General features: G+C 48.8%; 1 protein-coding gene across 3 annotated transcripts in view; it reads left to right on the forward strand.

Moving 5' to 3' along the window:
- LOC105889831 (signal-induced proliferation-associated 1-like protein 1) overlaps positions 1-20,515 on the forward strand; it is a 76,270-nt gene that overhangs the window by 47,304 nt on the left and 8,451 nt on the right. For all 3 annotated transcript variants that reach the window (XM_031581503.2, XM_031581502.2, XM_031581504.2), the window contains 9 exons: positions 1,794-1,897; positions 2,296-2,453; positions 6,917-7,499; positions 9,676-9,950; positions 10,572-10,874; positions 11,332-11,469; positions 12,283-12,389; positions 15,697-15,794; positions 16,318-16,826. In XM_031581503.2, coding sequence (XP_031437363.1) covers positions 1,794-1,897; positions 2,296-2,453; positions 6,917-7,499; positions 9,676-9,950; positions 10,572-10,874; positions 11,332-11,469; positions 12,283-12,389; positions 15,697-15,794; positions 16,318-16,826 — 2,275 coding nt within the window. The remainder of the gene's footprint in view (positions 1-1,793; positions 1,898-2,295; positions 2,454-6,916; positions 7,500-9,675; positions 9,951-10,571; positions 10,875-11,331; positions 11,470-12,282; positions 12,390-15,696; positions 15,795-16,317; positions 16,827-20,515) is intronic.

Raw genomic sequence — 20,515 nt, forward strand, 5'->3', positions numbered from 1 at the left:
CTTCGGCCCCCTCCTTCCCCGTCTACTGCAACCGCCTGCAAGACATAATAGCCTCCCCTTCTTTGTTCTCCACCTGCCCAGGCCAACCTGTCAGGGCACTTGACTTTTTAGACGGGGAAGTGAACGTGTCCGTAGTCTCACTGGTCCCCTGTGCTGAATGATAATGAAGTCTGCTAAAAAACATTTGACTTGACTGTGAGAGAGAGAGGGGGCTGTATTAGCAGAGAATGCAGATTGCCTGTCTCCGGCTGCATAGTGCCTGAAGCAAATAGACAAATCGGAATAGACGCTTCGGTCAGCATTTGGTGCGAATTACCACTGATGCAGTGGATAAAACGCATAAAATATTAACGGCCTCAATTTAGGGTTTTCAGATGAGACCGACAGATAAACGATCAGTGAAGAAAACATGCAGGAGTTATGTTCTGCCCACACAGGGCCTATATTAAAACGTTTAAACCAGCCCTAGGAGCGGAGAGATGGTGTTACTGAGTGGTTTTACTGAGATACTTTTAATATTTCCAACTCCAAAGTTTGCCCCTTATTGTGTGTGGGCTCAGAGTGTGCTCAAATGCCTCCAGTAGACTAATAAAGTTTCTACCATTGGGGCCTGTTTATTTAATTCGGCTCTCTCATGTCATTTTAATAACATTCATGTTGACATTCGGTCATAGTCAGTGAAACCCTTGGACAGCATTGGGGCCTGTTTGATTGTCAACATGAATATTATTCAAATCACCTGAGAGAGCCAAACAGCCAGACAGTGTTTGTTTAATTCAAACACTAAAACCAGGACATTATATAATAACGCAATAATGCTGAAGAGCTATATGAGCTATGTCTTCACCTTACTCATACATAGCAATACATGTTGGAGGGTCAGTCTTCTTTACACTTTTCATGTGATATAACCATTCATAACTGATATCGCTGTAAAATAAATGTCTTTCAAGTTTGAGCTGGTTTGGCAAGAGGATAATGTAAACACAATGCAGTCCAGTAGCCCATTTATTTAGAGACCGCCCTCCAGTGAAAGTCAAGTTCTTCATCTTGTTAACGTGTCCATAAGGTGTGTTTTTAATGATACACAACATGTCATGATCGAAAATAAGCAGTCGTGGCTGAGTCGTGGCTGAGTCGTGGCTGAGTCGTGGCTGAGTCGTGGCTGAGTCGTGGCTGGGTGTTTCCACCTTGGAGCTGCAGTGCACCAAAGACACAGAATCAGACCGGCTGGGTCTCAGGAGCCAATCCTGAGAACTTCCTCATCATTAGAATAAGTCCATGTCAAAACCAGAGCGGGTGTGGATCATTTGCACATTAATAGCTCCGCTGATGCTCAGTGAGGCAAACGTGTGGAGTTATACACAAGCAATTTTAAGGCCATGATGTGATTTTATTTATTTATTAATTTTTTCGTGCAAAAAAAACAAAACAAAAAAAAACTTCTAGATATGTCATTTTTAGGAAAAGAGATTCATTTTAAGAGGCTTAACAAATGCCAAGAGCGGAACTTTCATAACGTTTTCACAATAAAGCCTAAATCTGCCGGTGAAAATGTTTATTTCAGTTTGTAATATCATCAACTGGCAGCTGACAACGGAGCGCCTGCCGCTGTTACTAATAGGAGACTGTGCAGGCTGAGTCCTCAGATCAGTACAGCCTGGGGTTGGAGCACAACAGAACAGAGAACTGGGTTTATAACGTGTGTGTGTGTGTGTGTGTGTGTGTGTGTGTGTGTGTGTGTGTGTGTGTGTGTGTGTGTGTGTGTGTGTGTGTGTTTTACCCTTCTGCAGCGGACTCCACCGGCACACACTCTCTGTACACCACCTACAAGGACTATGAGTGTATGTTCCATGTGTCCACCATGCTGCCATACACCCCCAACAACAAGCAGCAGGTACAGGACTGCACACACGCCCAGATGTATATATATTTATGTATAATGTTATAAGTAATAAGATCAATAATGAAAGAGTAAAACTTCAAATGTTGAGACAAGGCCACACTTGTTATGGCGCCGCTTTATATTCAGGGTGTGTAACGTGTACAAATATGTAATTAGCTTTATATTCATGGTGTGTGATGTGAGAAAATATGTAAGGACTTGAGCTGTACATGGTGTCATTAATTTGTTGTGTAACTACACTGTAATAAGAACACTTGATTTGAAGCAGGATGCTTTTTTTTTGCTGGAGGTAAATTCCTGAACAGAAAAGTCCTTTGGTCTCTTTGTTGTCGCTAGTGTTTTGAAGGCCGGGGAGGTCTCCTTTGAAACCGCTCTTCTGTTCTTTACAGTTGCTAAGGAAGCGCCACATCGGCAACGACATTGTGACCATCGTGTTCCAGGAGCCCGGCGCCAAGGCCTTCAGCCCCAAGAACATCCGCTCGCATTTCCAGCACGTGTTTGTGGTGGTGCGTGCCCACAGCCCCTGCTCCGACAACACCTGCTACAGGTGAGACCGCAGCTCAGTGCTCGCTCGCTCACACACGCTCACACACACACGCTCACACACACACACACACAGCCTCTCTCTCGCTTTGCTTTGGGGTTATTAAGGCCACATTCAGACTGGTGTAGGGGTTAATCATCTCAATTGTTTGGGTGTTTCAGAGGCTTGACACCATCTGTGTCCAGCGGCTGGAGGGGAGCAGGGCTGTCAGATGCTGTTTCAGATGCTGTTTCAGATGCTGTTTCAGATGCTGTTTCAGATGCTGTTTCAGAGGCAGTTTCAGATGCTGTTTCAGAGGCAGTTTCAGATGCAGTTTCAGATGCAGTTTCAGAGGCAGTTTCAGAGGCAGTTTCAATATCAGGAAGCCTCCTCTCTGCCGTCTCTTCTCTTGGTTTATTTCATTATGTCTGTCTGTCTGTCTCTCTCGCTCTTCTGAGGCTTCGGTGACACGTGCGTCTCCGTGACAACACCCCCAGAACAGCGGGGGCTCGTCCGTGCTGTGCGATGATTCTCGGAGACGTTACGCTTTTCACTCCATTTCGGTCGCTAGAGCAGCACTCATGACTCAAAACCACACTCGGCCTAAAACGTCTAGAAATGGAGGATTGGGGGGGGTTGGGGTACGTGGCGACGGAAGTAGCAGCCATGACGACTTATTTCTCTCACTCTCTCTCTCCCTCTCTCTCTCTCTCTCTATCTTTCGTTCTCTTCCTCACTCTCTTTCTCTTGCGTCACATCACGTCGTGATGGCGCGCCTCGCTGGGCATAATGGGCTTCAGCGTCCGCCTCCTTTAATTGTCCCCCAGTGGGGCGGCCCTTAAGGAGAGGGGGGCGGCCCTTAAGGAGAGGGGGGCGGCCCTTAAGGAGAGGGGGGCGGGGTGGGCGCCGGAATTTGGTGCTGTCGAGATCCGCTGGTCACAAACGGAGTCATCCGGAGCACGTCTCGAAATAGAACGTGCGATTCAGGGCGAAATATGTCCAACCGAGAGAAGTATGCCGCGAGTGAGGAAGAGGGAGGAACGGTACTCCACCAAACCTCCAGTGTGTCGCTCCGTCACAGCCCAGAGATCGCGTACTCCTCGTGCTTGTTAGCCGTGTCCGAATTCCTTTTGGGGATGTTACAGTTCTTGTGGTGTAGGTCATTAGAAGTTGGATTTCTTAGCTGTCTTTGTAGAATAACCATTCAAGTTCCACCTGGTTCTTTGTCCTCATATTTATATCAGTTCCGGCTGTACAGAACACACTGTTGGCACAAGAAACCCAGGGCGTATAGCAAGTTAGAAAGAGGAGCAGTGCAGTGTCTGGTCAGGGCCATGCAGGCCATGCAGTGGAGGTGAGCAGTTAGGGACGCAGCAGATGTCTTTGAAGAAAGAACTGCACTGCACTGCACTGGTGCTAATTCTTCAATGGCTTCTTACACTGCAGTATTGCTCCATATCATGTTTATAGCAATAGAATTGAATGAAGGCTAGTGTATTATGTCCATGCCAATAGAATTGAATGAACGCTAGGGTATTATGTTCATGCCCTTTGAATGGATTGGGGGAAAGGTTTCTCTGCTTGCTATCAGCGGAGCCGTTGTGTTTGTGCTCAGTAGTCTCAGCTGATGAGCTGCAGTTGTGTTTGTGCTCAGTAGTCTCAGCTGATGAGCTGCAGTTGTGTTTGTGCTCAATAGTCTCAGGTGATCAGCTGCACATTGGTGCTGGTGGGGTTTTATAGCACCACAGATTGTTGGTGTTGCACTCTCCTGCAAGCTTTTAGGAGGTGAGGAGTCATTTAGGGAGGAAAAAAAACAAAACTCTTCCACTGTCTATGTTTAATTTGTGATAATCACCTGCTAATTCCCAGTCCTCACACGGGATGTGTGTTACACATTCTGCCAGGTGCTAAACATCTCTACTTGAGGGAAGTTTGTATTTAATACGGTTTTCCTTTTTTGTCAAGTACAACCCCAGAAGCTGTGCGTGGTGCTATGCTTTTATGCTCATTGCTGTCTCTTTCTTCCTCCATGCCTCTCTATCTCTCTCTCCATTCCTGTCTATCTCTCACTCTCTCCATCTCTCTCTCTCCATCTCTCTCTCTCTCCCTCCATGCCTCTCTATCTCTCTCTCCATTCCTGTCTATCTCTCACTCTCTCCATCTCTCTCTCTCTCCCTCCATGCCTCTCTATCTCTCTCTCCATTCCTGTCTATCTCTCACTCTCTCCATCTCTCTCACTCTCTCCATCTCTCTCTCACTCTCTCTCCCTCCATGCCTCTATCTCTCTCTCCATTCCTCTCTCTCCATCTCTCTCTCTCTCTCCCTCTCTCTCTCTCCCTCCATGCCTCTCTATCTCTTTCTCTCCCTCTCTCTCACGTGGGCTGCGTCAGGGCTGTGGGCAGAGGAAGAGGAAACAGCCCACGCAGTCTACATTTATATCCAGCGCATACAGCTCCCGCTCGCCTCTCCACTTAAACATTGGGGGGGGAGACAATATAAATCCTTCCCCCTTCCCTCTCCCCTCCATCGCCATGACTCACTGGCCTCTTGGAACTGCAGCTGTAGAGCAGCATAGAAGAGCCAGGTCGCAGTTTGACGTCTGTCCAATGCATCACCGTTTTTCTGTACCTGGCTGTTAGAGCAGTTGATGCTGGTTGTGCTTTTCTCTCTGAAACGGTAAAAGGTGGGGGTGGATCACCTGTGTGAATGTGAATGTTCATGATGTGAGTGAGTGAGTGAGAGAGAGGAAGAAAGGTTGCGAGAGTAGGGACAGAAAGAAAGCTAGAGTGACATGAGACATATTTTAATTTCTCCCTTTCTTTCTTTCACGTTTCCAGTGACGTTGTCCTCTCTTGTTGGGACGAATGAGAAACATTTCTGAACAGCACCGTTACAATAAGCCGCAAATTACACGCCGCAGCCAACACTGGCGAGCATGCAACACTGGCGAGCATGCAACACTGGCGCGCATGCAACACTAACCAGCATGCAACACTAACCAGCATGCAACACTAACCAGCATGCAACCATCTTAACAGCTGCACTCCTGCTTCATCGTCAGCAACCAGCAACTGTTTGAGAGATCTGGGGGGGGGGGGGGTCTGCTTGAGAGGTCGGGGTGGGGGGCTGCTGCTTGATCTGGGCCTCGTCCCTCTCTGCACCTCACCAGGAAGCGGAGTTCCACACATTCCACAGCATACAGGAATCCTCACATGTCCATACCACAGACTCTCAGAGAGGGAGAGGGAGAGGGAGAAAAATAAGAAGCTTGATGGAGAGAGAAAGAAAGTGAGGAGAGAGATAAACAAAGAAAGGAAGAGAGAGAGAGTGGGAAAGAAAGAAAGAGAAGCGAGTGAGAGAAATAAACAGAAAAAGAAAGGAAGAGCGTGCGGGTGGGAAAGAGAGTGAGAGAGATTTGAGCTGAGGAAAAATACAGAGAGCAGAATCCTAGTGTTCTGCATAGCTTGAAAATGTTCCAACCTTACTCCCACTCTGGTTCCTATGGCAGCACACACACACACACACACACACACACACACACACACACACACACACACACACACACACACACACACGAACTGCTGTTACGTGATCTCCTTTCACCAACTATGCATCAACCTAGTCCTGGTATTTACAGACAGACATCAATAAACCATCATTACATTTCTTTCTCTCATTTATAATAATATTATATATTATATATATATATATTAGTGTATATATTTACCCCCGGCAACATTGGAAGCAATGAATTCTCACCCGGCTCCCTTCATGTTGGAGGTAGAGCAGTTCAAACATAAAGATTCAAACACAAACCTAAAGAGGAGAACTGTGTTTGGGTTCATTCAGTGTGCACAGTGGACGCCTCCTCATGCACGGCTCTCGCTGGAAAGGCGTTTGAGCGTCATTTATATTCATGAATCCCTTGCGGCAATCTTCGTCATTTTTTTTTTTTCCTCCTCTTCCAAACAATCATCTGCTGTGCTTCTGAGACCCTGGTATTTATTGTTTAAAGTTTGCAGCGTTTTGCATACAAAATGTTCTTTTCTCTTAGCTGTCCTAGTACCTTCTAATGTATTTAACCTGATTTCTGCTTCCTCCCCTCCTCTGTCCTGCTCTCACCGATGCTCTCACTCACTCTCACTTTTACCTTTATATTTCCTGTCTCTTTTTCATCACTTCTACTCTTATCTTTTCATCTTTCACCCTTTCTGAACCTTTTGTCACTTCTTTAACATCCTGTCTACTTCTCTTGTCCTCTGCTCTCTCTCTCTCTCTCTCTCTCTCTCTCTCTCTCTCTCTCTCTCTCTCTCTCTCCCCCCTTTCCCTCTCTCTTTCTTTGTCTCCCTCTCTTTCCTGCCTAAACATTCTATCCCCTTCCTCCTCTTTTTGTCCCGTCATTCCTTTCCTTCCCGTCTAACCCCTGTCTTCCTCCCTCTCTCTCTCTCTCTCTCTCTCTCTCTCTCTCTCTCTCTCTCTGCCTCCAGTGTGGCGGTGGCCCGCTCACGCGACGTCCCCGCCTTCGGTCCGCCCATCCCCGAGGACGTCACCTTCCCCAAGTCGGGCGTGTTCCGGGACTTCCTGCTGGCCAAGGTGATCAACGCGGAGAACGCGGCGCACAAGTCGGACAAATTCCGCGCCATGGCCACACGCACGCGGCAGGAGTACCTGCGCGAGTTGGCCGAGCGCCACGTCACCAGCACGCCCATCGACCCGTCGGGCAAGTTCCCCTTCATCTCGCTGGCGCACAAGCGGCGAGAACGGAGCCGGCCGTACGCGGGGGCTGAGCTGCGCAGTGGCGGCGGCGTGGCCTGGCCCGTGCACGCCGAGGACCACCAGGGCGCCGGCGGAGAGCTGGAGGCGCTGCTGGCCGTGTCCGCCGAGCTGCTGGTGCTGGCCGACCCGGAGGCCAAGGCGGTGGTGTTCAACTGCGCCGTGCGCGACGTCATCGGCTGGACACTGGGCAGCCCGGCCTCCATGAAAATCTACCACGGCCGCGGCGAGAGCGTGGCGCTGCGCTCCATCGGAAACAACACAGAGGACTTCCGCGAGGTGGTCAAGAGGCTGGAGGTGAGATGGGCAGGCGGGGGAGGAGGTTCAGAGGAGGGGCGGGGGACTAGGGGGATAGAGGGCCAGGCAAGGGTGGGGGACAGGGGGTAGAGGAGAGGTGAGCCTCCCTACAACCACTGGGGATAATCAATATGGAAAAATGGATAGTCCTAAAAAGCCAAGTTCTTGCTCTCATAGTGGAGTAAATAATTCATTGTATTTACCTTTATTTACTTGACTAAGGACACATGAAAAGCCCCACTCACTATCAGTCAGTCAGTGGCACTGTTCCTCTAAGGGGATAGCTGAATTAGGAACCATGTCTGAAGAATGGTAGTGACCGTTCCTCCTTCAGAACAATAATTTGCTGTGGTGTGATGATACTCGTGTTCAATTGTTCGTGGTTAAACTAGCTTTTCAGCTTGCGTCCTCCTCATGTTCTGATGTTCAGTTATGGATCTTACTTGACAAGTGGGCGGGGGGCGGGGGACTTGCCATCATTCTCTATAACAGCTAATGGTTATTACAATATTCTTTTCATCTTCATCATCCCGAGAAGCGATCTGTGGCGGGCATGAGCTTATAATAGCTGCTGATGTGTGATGCGTCAGTGGGGTGCGTGTAAGTGCTTTGGTCTCGTAACCATGCGCAGGCTGAGATCTACTTTTGTCTTGGCCCCCTGCCCATGCCAATGTGAAGGAGAGAGAGAAAGGGAGAGAGAGAGCGAGAAATTCACTCCAAATGAAAACACTGTTGCCATGGTAACTAGCTTCGCCGAACGGATCGCACAAACGTTATCACCGAGCAGAAGATCTGCAAGCAAAAAAAACTTCCACAAACAAGGCAGCCACAGTGTTCAAGCAAACATACACCAATCATTTACCACCTCCCACCTCCACCCCCCCCGCTGTTTTGCACAATCGAATGCATATACGTTAAAGTCCAGGCACTGGAATGACATACTGTTAGCTTCCCATATAGGGTAACACATCTCTGAGCTCGTATGATTGTCAGACGAGGGGGCGCAGCCTTATTTCCTCTCCGATTGTTCTAGAATATTCCTCCTTCCCACCATTCAAGCTGCCCACACTCCCAGCGGGCACGTCACTCCACAGGTGAGCCGCACAGGCTATGAGCGGGCACACCACTCCACAGGTGAGCCGCACAGGCTATGAGCGGGCACGTCACTCCTCAGGTGAGCCGCACAGGCTAGGAGTTTCTATATTTAACTTGGCCTGCGCTGAAGGACCGACATCAATGGCAATTCAAATAAATTCCATCGTCCAGCATTTCTATCATCAGCAAAGGCTTTTACCTGGGCAAGCCGTAATATAAAAATCATCATATATTTGAGTCAGTAAGAGAGCAAAGCTTACTCCCCCCACAGTGGCTCAGTTGTGCTCATGGAAATCTGGGATGATATCACTTTGTCTTACATGACAGGTGGGTGGGGGGCGCTTGCCAGTGTGTCATCTTTGAATTCATGCTTTTCTTTTGCTAAAATGCCACTTTCATCTCTCTCTTTCTCCCTCCTCTCTCTCTTTATCTCTCTCTCCCTCCTCTCTCTTTCTCTCCTCTCTTTCTTCCTCTCTCTCCTCTCTCTTTCTTCCTCCTCTCTCTCCTCTCTCTTTCTCCTTCCCCTCTTTTTCTCCATCCTCTCTCTCTCTCTCTCCTCTCTCTCTCTCTCTCCTTCCTCTCTTTTTCTCCCTCCTCTCTCTATCCCTCCTCTCTCTTTCTCCCTCCTCTCTCTCTCCTTCCTCTCTTTTTCTCCCTCCTCACGCTCTCTCTCGCTCTCTCTCTCTCTCTCTCTCTCTCTCTCTCTCTCTCTCTCTCTCTCTCTCCCTCCCACCCACTCTCTGCAGAGGGAATAACTTAATTCAATTCCAGATTTGCTTTATTGGCACTGCTTGTACACTAACAATATTTTCAAATCAAATTTGTCGACGCAGACTTCTCTCTCCTCCCCTCCCCTTCCCAAGTTGTAGATGCAAACTTTTTCTGTCTCTCTCTCTCTCTGCCTCTCTCTCTCTATCTATCTATCTATCTATCTCTCTCTCTCCATCTTCTCTTCCTCCCTCTCTCTCTCTCTCTCTCTCTCTCTCTCTCTCCCTCCCTCTCTCTCTCCCTCCCTCTCTCTCTCTCTCTCTCTCTCTGCCAGTGGTTTCAAACTTCTCTCTCTCTCTCCCCTCCCTGCCAGTTCCTGACCAAGGGCTGCGAGACGACTGAGCTGACGCTGCGGCGCAACGGCCTGGGCCAGCTGGGTTTCCACGTCAACTACGAGGGCATCGTGGCCGAGGTGGAGCCGTACGGGTACGCCTGGCAGGCCGGCCTGCGGCAGGGAAGCCGCCTGGTGGAGATCTGCAAGGTGTCCGTGGCCTCGCTCTCGCACGAGCAGATGATCGACCTGCTGCGCACCTCCGTCACCGTCAGGGTGCTCATCATCCCGCCGCACGAGGACGCCACGCCCCGCAGGTACGCCCCGCCCCGCCCCTGATAACACCTCCAGTAACCAATACACACCACTAAACATAAACAATAATACTAATAATGACTTACAAATACAAATAATAATGACTGAATTATGAATATTAGTGACCAATTTAGAACAATTAATAATACTGTGTATTACCAATAAATACTATTACCTACTAAAACCTCATAGAATAGCAAGAATACAGTCAAGGGAGTCTCCTGTGGGTTTGGGCTTTTACTCCAGCTAATTTGTCTTACTGACTATTTATGTAATTAGCAGGTCCCACCCTTCAGATGGTTGATTAATGGTGTCAGGTGTGCCGCACAGGGCTGGGTTGTAAACCTGATGCCCACGGTGGATTGGATTTCAACATTTGATTGGTTAATGGCGCTGGATTACTGGATTGATGGCTAAGGATTTATTAGCATAATGCTGTTAGGTGTCATGTTCCTGAGAGATGTAGTCAAGGAGTAGTTTTTACGCATGCACTTTGGAAACAGCTGCTCCATCTCCAAATGGCCATTCGGAGTATGAACACACGCTGAGTCCACTGTGTTGGTCTTTCCCCCTCTCTGTGTCTCACTCGCGTCCTGTCCGTCTGTCCGTCCGTCTGTCCACAGGGGCTGCTCTGAGCTCTACCGTGTGCCCGTGGTGGAGTACAAGGGCAGTAACGAGGCGGGCCCCTTCGAGTACAAGTACCCGTTCCGCAGCAACAACAACAAGTGGCAGCGCAACAGCTCCAGCCCGCAGCAGTCGCTGGCCGCCTCGCCCCAGCCGGGCCACGCCGTGGAGCCGGGGCGCCAGAGCAACCGCGCCGTCAGCCTGGGCGCCAGCATGGGCAAGACGCTCTCCGCCGAGCACCACGAGCGCTCCGCCGCCATCCCCCGCAGCGTCTCCAGCGACGGGCGACCCCTCGACAAGAGGTGCGGAGGGAGGGAAGGAGGGGGGCAGTGGGGCAGTTGTGGGGCTGTCTGAGGGGCTACTGTCAGGGCTCATGGGGGTAGAGTTTAGGCTGGCTTCGTTTTGTTCGTTTGTTGTCTTTGTTTGGGTTTGTAGTCTCTCTTCCTTTTATAGTCTTAACCTGCCAGGATGTCATTCAATCTCTCTCTTTCTCTCCCTCTCTTTGAATCTCTCTCTCCCTCTTTTTCAATCTCTCTCTCTCTCTTTTGTTCTCTCTTTCCCTCCCTCTCTCTCCTTCTCCCTCTCTCTCCCTCCCTCCCTTCCTCTCTTTCCTTATCTCCCTCTCTCTCTCCTTCTCTCTCCCTCTCTCTCCCTCCTCCTCTCTCTCTCCTTCTCTCTCACTCCCTCTCTCTCCCTCCCCCTCTCTCTCTCCCTCCCTCTCTCCCTCTCTCTCCCTCTCTCACTCCCTCTTTCTCTCAGGATGTCTCCTGGCTCTGAGGGTTATGGGATGGGCTCGTCTCTGGGTCTGGGCCGTCACAACCGCAGCTCTCCCAGCAACCTCTCCTGCTCCAGCGACACTGGCAGCGCACACTGGAGGCAGAAGTCCATGCCAGAGGGGTTAGTGCACGCACACACAGACACACACACACACACACACACACACACGCACACACACACACACACACACACACACACACACACACACACACGCACACACACACACACGCACACACATACATTTACATTTAAGCTCCACATATGTATGCGCTTCCCTTCTCTCTCTCTCTCTCACTCACACACACACACACACACACACACACACACACACACACACACACACACACACACACACACACAAGCTTGACATATGCGTACACATACGCATGTGCACACACACAAACCCGTCCTACACGTGTGTTAAGCTTGTGTGTACACTTCATCAAGGATGTAAAGGCATCCGCACATAAGCAGGAACTAGGCTTGTATGAAACAAGTCTGTCTTTCATGTTTCACCACTGCACGTCTTTCTCAAGCTGACTATTAAACTTAAATCACACTTCCAGATGTGAAACTTCATGAGTTTTTTTTTTTTTTTTTGTATAATGAAACCTCACAGATATTAAAAGTGTCAAATTAAATCAGCCTTTTAAGGGTTTACATCTGCTAGTCTGTTGTATACAGCACTTCCTTTCTTAGTGGGAAAGTTTTGTAAATACTTTAGGGTGTGTCTGTGTGTGTGTCTGTGTTTGTTTCTTGTGGTGTGAAGCTATAAGGTAGCCAGCAGTGGTTTATGTATATGTGCATAGGGTTGCAACTATGCATGATGTAGCATGTGGAGATGTTAGTTATATATGGTAAGCCAGTGTTTCATTATTACGCTGTCAAAATGCATGACTGTTTATTATATGGCTGTGTTACTGTGTGCTTCAGATATGGGACCAACAGGCACTCTCCTCTTCCTGGGGAGCGTCAGCTCACACCTGAGGGGTGCACCAGTGGCAAGAGCACACCCAGCGGAGCAGAGCGGGGCTCAGCAGGTGAGGTGCATCATGGGTAATGTGGTTTTATTTTCTCCTATTCCTCCTGAATGTGTCTGTCTGTGCGCAGCAGTGGATGACATTTGGTTTGAATGTAGAGTGGGAAAGAGGGATTAACTGTGAAACGTTAAAGTGGAGTTGACTCGCACCAAGGCTGGCCTTGTTTGTGGCATTTTTGACTGTAGTTCACCACCAACATTTTAACAGGTTCTCCTTAAATGCGCAATTTTCATCCCATTGTTTTAATTTCACACGGAGCCCTAAAGGACTGCACAGCTGTGTGTGTGTGTCCCACGGAGCCCAGTAAGACTGCATTTTCCCATCTCCTGCATTGTGTGCAAGACTTCTCTTACCGTAAACACAGCTGTGTGTGTGATTCAGAAATAATATTACAGCATTGTGCTCAGGAATCAGAGAGCAAATGTATAACTTTCTTCTTATTTGAAGCAAGTGTTCTTGTCTTCTGAGTTGGGTTGCGTCGTGGTGTATGTCAGACTGGCTTGCGTCTGACACGGTGCCTGACAGAGGGAACTACGGAGTTTAAGAATGTCTCTGTCCAGAGATCTTTCGTTTGTTTATCTAAGGCCCAACTCGTCAGCCTCCCACTTAAAGAACCACATGCTCACGCACACACACACACACACATCCCGCCCTCTCTCTCTCTCACACTCACACTCACACTCACACACACACACACACGCATGCATACACATTCATTTATTCCGTGCACAAGGCATGGAGAATGGAGGTAAAGTGCTCTCTGATGCCGCTGGCCTTGACAGGGCGTCTCTCTCGCTCTCTCTTTGTCTCTCTATCTCTCTCTCTGTCTCCTCCCTGCTGCAGCTGGCCTTGACAGGGCGTCCCCCCCCCACAGCCACCAGACCTCAACCCCACCACTGCACTCTCTCTCTCTCACTCTCTCTCTCTGCAGTGAAGCGCCCCCAAAAAGTCCCTTCAGGTGACGATCTCCCACTGTGAAAGCCTGCTGGTCACTCTCAGTATTAGAAGGCAATCTCGCTGAAGAAAAGAGAAAAACACACAGATAAATAAGGACACACACAAATCCTCTTGCCTCCTGGCGGGGACTGTGTGGCGTGAGGCAGGCCTTTGTTTCCGACTGCCCCCTCTGCCTTTGCCAGTGTTCTTTCACCATCTGGTCAAGGTCAGCGGCCGACGGTGACTCACGCTCAGCCTCCCCTACCTGCCACCTCATCCTCTTCTTTTTTCTTTTCATTGACTCTCTCTTTCTTTCTTGTTTTGTTCAGTCCTTCGGCTCTTTAGCTCCCCCACAATCCTCCCTCTTCCGTCTCCACGCTGACCACACACACACACACACACGCACGCTCGTCTCCACACTGACAACACACACACACACACACGCACGCTCGTCTCCACACTGACAACACACACACACACACAAGCACGCTCGTCTCCACACTGACAACACACACACACACACACACACTTATTTTTTCTTTTTCAGGCGTTTGTTTTGACTGTTGCATGTACTCTGTCGTTTCATTTTTAGAGTTTCTCCTCTTTTAGCAACTGTCCAAATCCACACTTAACCAGCCCCTCCCCACTTCACCAGCCCCTCCACACTTCCACCCTTCTTCCCCCAGGCAAAGCCTGTTCAGGCCAGGCCAGGCCAGGTCAGGGGCAGGCAGGGGGGGGGGGGGGGGACCAGCGTGCGTCGTGTCTGGGCCTACCCCACTCCACCGCCGCCCCTCTTCACATGCCAGTCTGTGGGCAGCCAGTGTTTTTAAAACAGCCAGCGCATTGTTCCTCTTGTTTTTATTCTACTTCATGTACTTTCTTCTAATTATATCAGTTATCTTTTAATTATATCACTATCTTTTAACTTCATGTTTTTGTTCTATTTTATGTACTTTTGACTTTCTTTTAATTATATTTCTTATCTTTTATTGTGTTTTACTCTCAAACACTTTGTCTTTATTTCTCCTTTGGACATTCCTTCTCCATGTATTTATGTGAAGCACATTGAATTGCATCTTGGTATGAGATGTGCTATATGAATAAACTGGCCTCTCCTTGCGTTCTTGTAGTGCAGAGGTAGCAGCGGTTTGCACTAACTTTGGATTTAAAAGTGATTGGGGCACATTTCACACCAGAGGATGACTGGGGTGGGCAGAGCCGGTGGAAGATGAGACTGACGTCTGTACACTGATTGGTGGAACTCTCCCTAGTAAAGAGGGGTGTGTCAAGGCATGCTGGGAGATGGCCCATGTGTGGTCCAGGCAAGGTTGTAATCCAGGGTTGAGTGTCCAGGCTCCTTGGTTAGTGTGTGAGAACTGAGCAGAGGGCTGAGAACTTTAGTCATCTCTTACACACACACACACACACACAGACTTGTGTGCGAACAAGCATACACACACGCAGACTTGCATGCACACACACACACACACAGACTTGCGTGCACACACGCATACACACACGCAGACTTGCATGCACACACACACACACACACACACACACACACAGACACAGACTTGCGTGCACACACACACACACACACACACATATGCACACACACAGACAGACTTGCATGCACACACGCATACAAACTACACCGGATGCTTTTGGCTAACCTGCATAGCTAAAGGACCAGAAAAGTTTGCATGCATATTAAGTTTGAAATTCAGCTAATTAAGGTTTGAACATCTGCCTTACTCCTTTGCCTTTTTTTTCCTCTCTCACACCGTCCCTTCCTCTCTCTCACGCACACACACACTCACACCGTCATTATACATGCAAACAATGCTCTTACACGTCTTGAGGAAGCTGCCTTCCCTAATTACTTTGTACATATTTTTTTCTTTTTCTTTATTTTTGGGTGACGCTGCCGTTACATAACGCCCGGGCAGTTACACAATGGTCTGATTTACACTCACTGTCTCCGTTTGGTGCTCTGAAAGAACCTGGCCATGGGCCAACAGGGTGGCCAGCTCTGCTGTGCTCCTCTTCTTCAGCTTACTCTACTCCGCTCAGTTGTCCTCCCCTCACAGAGCAGGTATAAATAGAGCTGTTTCATCATGAGATGGACAATAGCCGTGTGAGCCCCCCAAGCAGGATGGATAGAATCGTTTGATGTTCGTCGTGGTGTGTGTGCGCTTGGGTTTGCCTTTTTGTTGTCCCAGCACAAGTTGTCTACAGTGCATTTCAGAGACCATTCAGCAAAAGTTGTGATCTAGCTAATGTTTAAAAGAAAATGCTAAAAATAAATGTTTTTCCATATCTGATGTGTTTAGATTATCCATATATGATGTCCATATCTGATGTGTTTTAGATGGTCCCGTCACGAAGTCTGGGTCGTCCTATTCTGGGGGCCCTCGTATCCAGAGACAGGAGCAGGTCATCCACCACTCTCCTAAGAAGGGCAGTCAGGTGAGGCACCACACACACACACACACACACACACACACACACACACACACACACACACACACACACACACACAGAGGCACACACACAGGCTCACAAACACACAGGCACACACACACAGACACACACGCACAAAGCATATTGCCACATTAAGACATGTAACTGTGGCGTCTGTCAGTGATCACTAGTAGTAGTGTCAGCTGGTGTTTTGAACAGTGCTGGGGTTGTGTTGAATGGCTGTACAGACCCTGTGGTTTAGACAGTAAGAGCGGAGAGTGACTGGATGTGAGAGCCAGCAGGACCTCTACATGGTCCAGAGGAGGGGGGAATAAACAAAAGACATAACTCTCTGTTTCTCTTTCTCTTCATCTCTCTCTCTCTTTCTCACCATCTCTTTCTCTCTCTCCATTTCTCTCCCTCTCTCTCTCTCTTTCTCACCATCTCTCTCTCTCTTTCTCTCCCTCTCTCTCTCTCTCTCTCTCTCTCTCTTTCTCCCTCTCTCTCTCTCTCCATTTCTCTCTCTCAGTCTGAGGGCCTGTACTCTGGCAGTAACACCCTCTCCAGCACGACCTCCAGCGGGGGCCTGAGCGACGACAAGTGGTATGACCTGGGCGGTGGCAGCGGCGGCAGCAGTGGGGGTGGTGGTGGTGGAGGGATAGGCGGGGGTGCGGAGCTCAGCGACCCCGAGCCCAACGGCCTGGGGGGCGGCGGCTACCTGCAGGGGGCGTCGGCCGACAGCGGTATCGACGCCTCGTCCTACGGCGGGCCGGCCCACCACAGCAGCTCGTCCTCGCTGCTGGCCGTGGGCGGACCGGGCACGCGGGAGCGCGAGCGTGAGCGTGATCGGGCCTCGTCTCCCTGGCATGGCGGCACACCAGACGGTGGCCGGCGCGTGCTGGAGCGCTCGCCCCCCGCGGCAGAGTCGCCCGTGCCCCCCGGAGGGCCGCCCGAGGGCCCCGCCCGCAGCCCCCCCACACACCTGCTGGTGCGCGACGGCAGCTCGTACAGCCTCAGCGACACCGCCTCACACTCCAGGTACGCCGTCGGAATACACACACACACATTTACATTACATTTACATTTAGTCATTTAGCAGACGCTTTTGTCCAAAGCGACGTACAAGGGAGAGAACAGTCAAGCTAAGAGCAATAAAAAAAACCTGGGGTAACAATAAATACTACTTTACATAAGAAATAGAAAAAAAATAAAAGGAAAAAGAAGTGCAGGAATGTAACTGCTGAAGTGCAAGTTAAGCACTAGTCAAGGTGCCAGTTAGTAAGGGAGGTGCTCTCTGAAGAGTTGGGTCTTCAAAAGCTTCTTGAAGGTAGAGAGGGACGCCCCTGCTCTGGTAGTGCTAGGCAGCTCGTTCCACCAACGTGGAACTACAAATGAGAACAGTCTGGATTGCCGTGCTTGCACAGACGGCAGTGCCAAACGACGCTCACTAGACAAGCGCAGCATCCTGGGTGTAACATTTGCCCTTACAAGAGCATTTAGGTAGGTGGGAGCAGAACCAGCAAGCACTCTGTAGGCAAGCATAAGTGACTTGAACTTAATGCGGAATACACACCTTTTTAACACACTCACACACTCACACTCACACTCACACACACACACACATACATACACACACACACACATACACACACACACACACACACACAGCCTCTGTCAAACTTACACTTACATCAATTAATTCGTCCACACATAATGCACATACATAGTACAGTCACCTCTCTCTTCCTCTTCCTCACTGATTGAGTCTGTCTGACACACTCGTGTGCACTCCCATTCACACACACCCTCAAACAACCCACCCCATTGCTACTCACTCACCCTGTGACACGCGCGGCGTCCCATTCCACCGCCACACTCCATGAATAACAGGCCATTAGTCAGGCGCTGTGCTGCGAGGTTGACCAGACAGTGACCGAGGGGGTCTGCTGGCACTCCTGCGCTCGGTCGTCTTCCTGGGAAAACCGCAGCCTCAGACGGTTCCTTTGGAAAATGTCTGCGAGAAGCAAAGAAGTTCACACACACACACACACACACACACACACACACACACACACACACACCGCCATCTCCATCTCACCCGCCCATCACCCCTGCTTGTGTGTGTGTGTGAAGCAAGGTTATTATAGTTTTGCATTTTTCACTAGTTTTTATTTGTATTTCGTTTTGACTTTTTGTTTTCAATTTCAGTTTAGTTTTAATTAGTTTTTAAAGCGAGTTTGCTAGTTTAGTTTAGTTTCTATTTTTTGAAAATGCTTAGTTTCAGTTTAGTTTTTATTAGTTTCAGTATTAGTTTTAGTCTTTACCATGGAATGCAACAGACCAAGGGGGGGGGGGGGGGCAGTCAGGGATGCAATGAAGGGAGCATGCGAGAGCCCACCGGTCGGGTTTATGCTCGTTCTGCCGTTACTCTTCTTATATTTGACCTTGACTACGAAAATGGAAGATTATATAGCTAAGCTAAAACATTTCTCATAACTGGACTTTCAATCAAAACGTGAATTGATCAATAATGGGAGACCAATGCCGTAGCTTAAAGGTATGCTTCAAACGACGGGACAGAAGACAACTCGATCGACTTCTCACACCCAAAGCCAAATTGCTTTGAAAATATTTTGAACCTCGAGAATAGATTTTGGTTTTGGACGTACAGCGGAGACCCTCAGGGGGCCTGTGCAACTTCGTAAGAGTTCATATTCACGAGTGCATAATCACACATATTAACACGAGTTCATCACAAGCTAGCAGCTGCCAACTGTATGTAGCCACCTTACCAGACTATGTGTGTGTAAAGAATGCTGATATGAAAAACAACCAGTAGTCAAAGTGCAAGCTGCCAATTCAATGGTGATTTAAACTACTGTATTGGGCTTATATATTTGTAAATCTGACTCTGAAGTGTCTCACCAGCCACGAACCTCACCGCACGTTACTGTTCCAAGTAATCCCAAATATGACGCTTTCTCCCGATTTTTGCCGCAATGAAACCAGGTGAGGGGCGTGTACTAAAAGTGGTACGGCGGAAGATAGACTATAAGGCTACGAATGAAATAAATTGACATCTATGAAATACATTGACAAAGACGAAAACTAAGAACATTTTCTCTAGAATTCTATTTTATTTTAGTTAGTTTTGTAAAGACACAATACAGTTTCAGTTAGTTATCGGTTTTTTTATAAAGCCTCGTTTTTATTTCAGTTAACGAAAAAAAAAATCACACCTCGTTTTCGTTTTTTCGTTAGTTTTCGTTAACGATAATAACCTTGGTGTGAAGAGAGACAGACAGAGCCAATTGCTTCAGCAGACAGCAGAACGTCTTTCTTATTCTCCCTTTCTCTCTCTCTCTGTCTTCCTCTCTTCAACTCTCTCTTTCTCTCTATCTCTCTGACTGTCTGGATAGAGAAAAAAAGTTATTTGGAGACTAGCCCTTTTTTTATTGTCAGATTTGGAGAGGGCCATCTCTCTCTCTCTCTCTCTCTGTCTCTCTGTCTCTCTCCAAACGAGGAGGAAAAACTTTGGGTGTCCTCGGCAGTCTGTCCTCCCCCCTATTAGCGCCCTCATAATTCATGTTCTCCTCAGGAAGTGGGTGTTTATGGAGAGCCAGGCTTGTCCGTTTCTCTCCCATTCTGCTTCCTGTGTGAAAAAGAGCCCCTTTAACTGCAGAGGCTGCATGTTCTTCCAGAGCTGCAGACCCAATGCATTTCTGAAGCCATCGCACGTCCCACCGCATGACGACTAGTCTGAGGGACCTGAAACATAGACGGGCAGGAAAAGAGATTGGTTTTGCACACTCGACATCTCAGAGTTTCTTTTCATTGCAAGGAATTGTCACCACTGCTTCCTCAGATCTCTCTCTCTCTCTCTCTCTCTCTCTCCCTTGCTCTCTTCTTTCTCCTCCAGCAGTCTGTTCTTTCCAGTCAGACGTGGTGTTCTCTCCCTGGTGTCTGAACTGAGATGGCTGGCTGGAGAGATGGCTGGCTGAGCGTGCCTCCCACCTCTTTAGTCAGCGAGGATGGAAAGTTTCAAAAGTGCAGCGTAGCCTTGTGTGATCTCCTCTGGCCTTCAGATGAGGCATTACCAGACATTCCACATGCGCTCCTACCCATCGTCATCATACCTGTCATCGTCCCAACAAAACAAAAACCTTCAAAAGTTCTCCTTCCACTCTGCCCTCATATCTACACGCTTGATGTGGAACAGTCCAATAAGACACAGGATTAGATTCATCGTTGTACCGCTTCACGCATCCGCCCCCCTCTCCTTCCACCATGCCTTTCTTCTCTTGTTAAGCGCAGAGTTACTCTCACAAGTCCCTCTCGACCCACACCTCTCTCTCTCTCTCTGTTTAATTTGTCTCATTCAGCACAGATTCATAAAAAACCTCCATTGACTTTCCTCTTCCTGGTTATTGTGCGCACACCATGCATCTGGACAACCTATCACCTCTGTGTGTGTGTGTGTGTGTGTGACTCTTCCATCTATGACCTCCACCTCCTGTCCTGACAACTCTTTGCCATGTTCAGCACAGATTAACACGTACAAATCTCTCTCTCTCTCTCCCTTAACGATCCCCCATCCCCTGCACCTTGTATGTATCCTGAAACCCGTGTGTGTGTGTGTGTGTGTGTGTGTGTGTGTGTGTGTGTGTGTGTGTGTGTGTGTGTGTGTGTGTGTGTGTGTGTGTGTGTGTGTGTGTGTGAGAGAGTGT

The sequence above is a fragment of the Clupea harengus genome, chromosome 15 (genome assembly GCF_900700415.2).
Source record: "Clupea harengus chromosome 15, Ch_v2.0.2, whole genome shotgun sequence".
Classification (NCBI taxonomy): Eukaryota; Metazoa; Chordata; class Actinopteri; order Clupeiformes; family Clupeidae; genus Clupea; species Clupea harengus.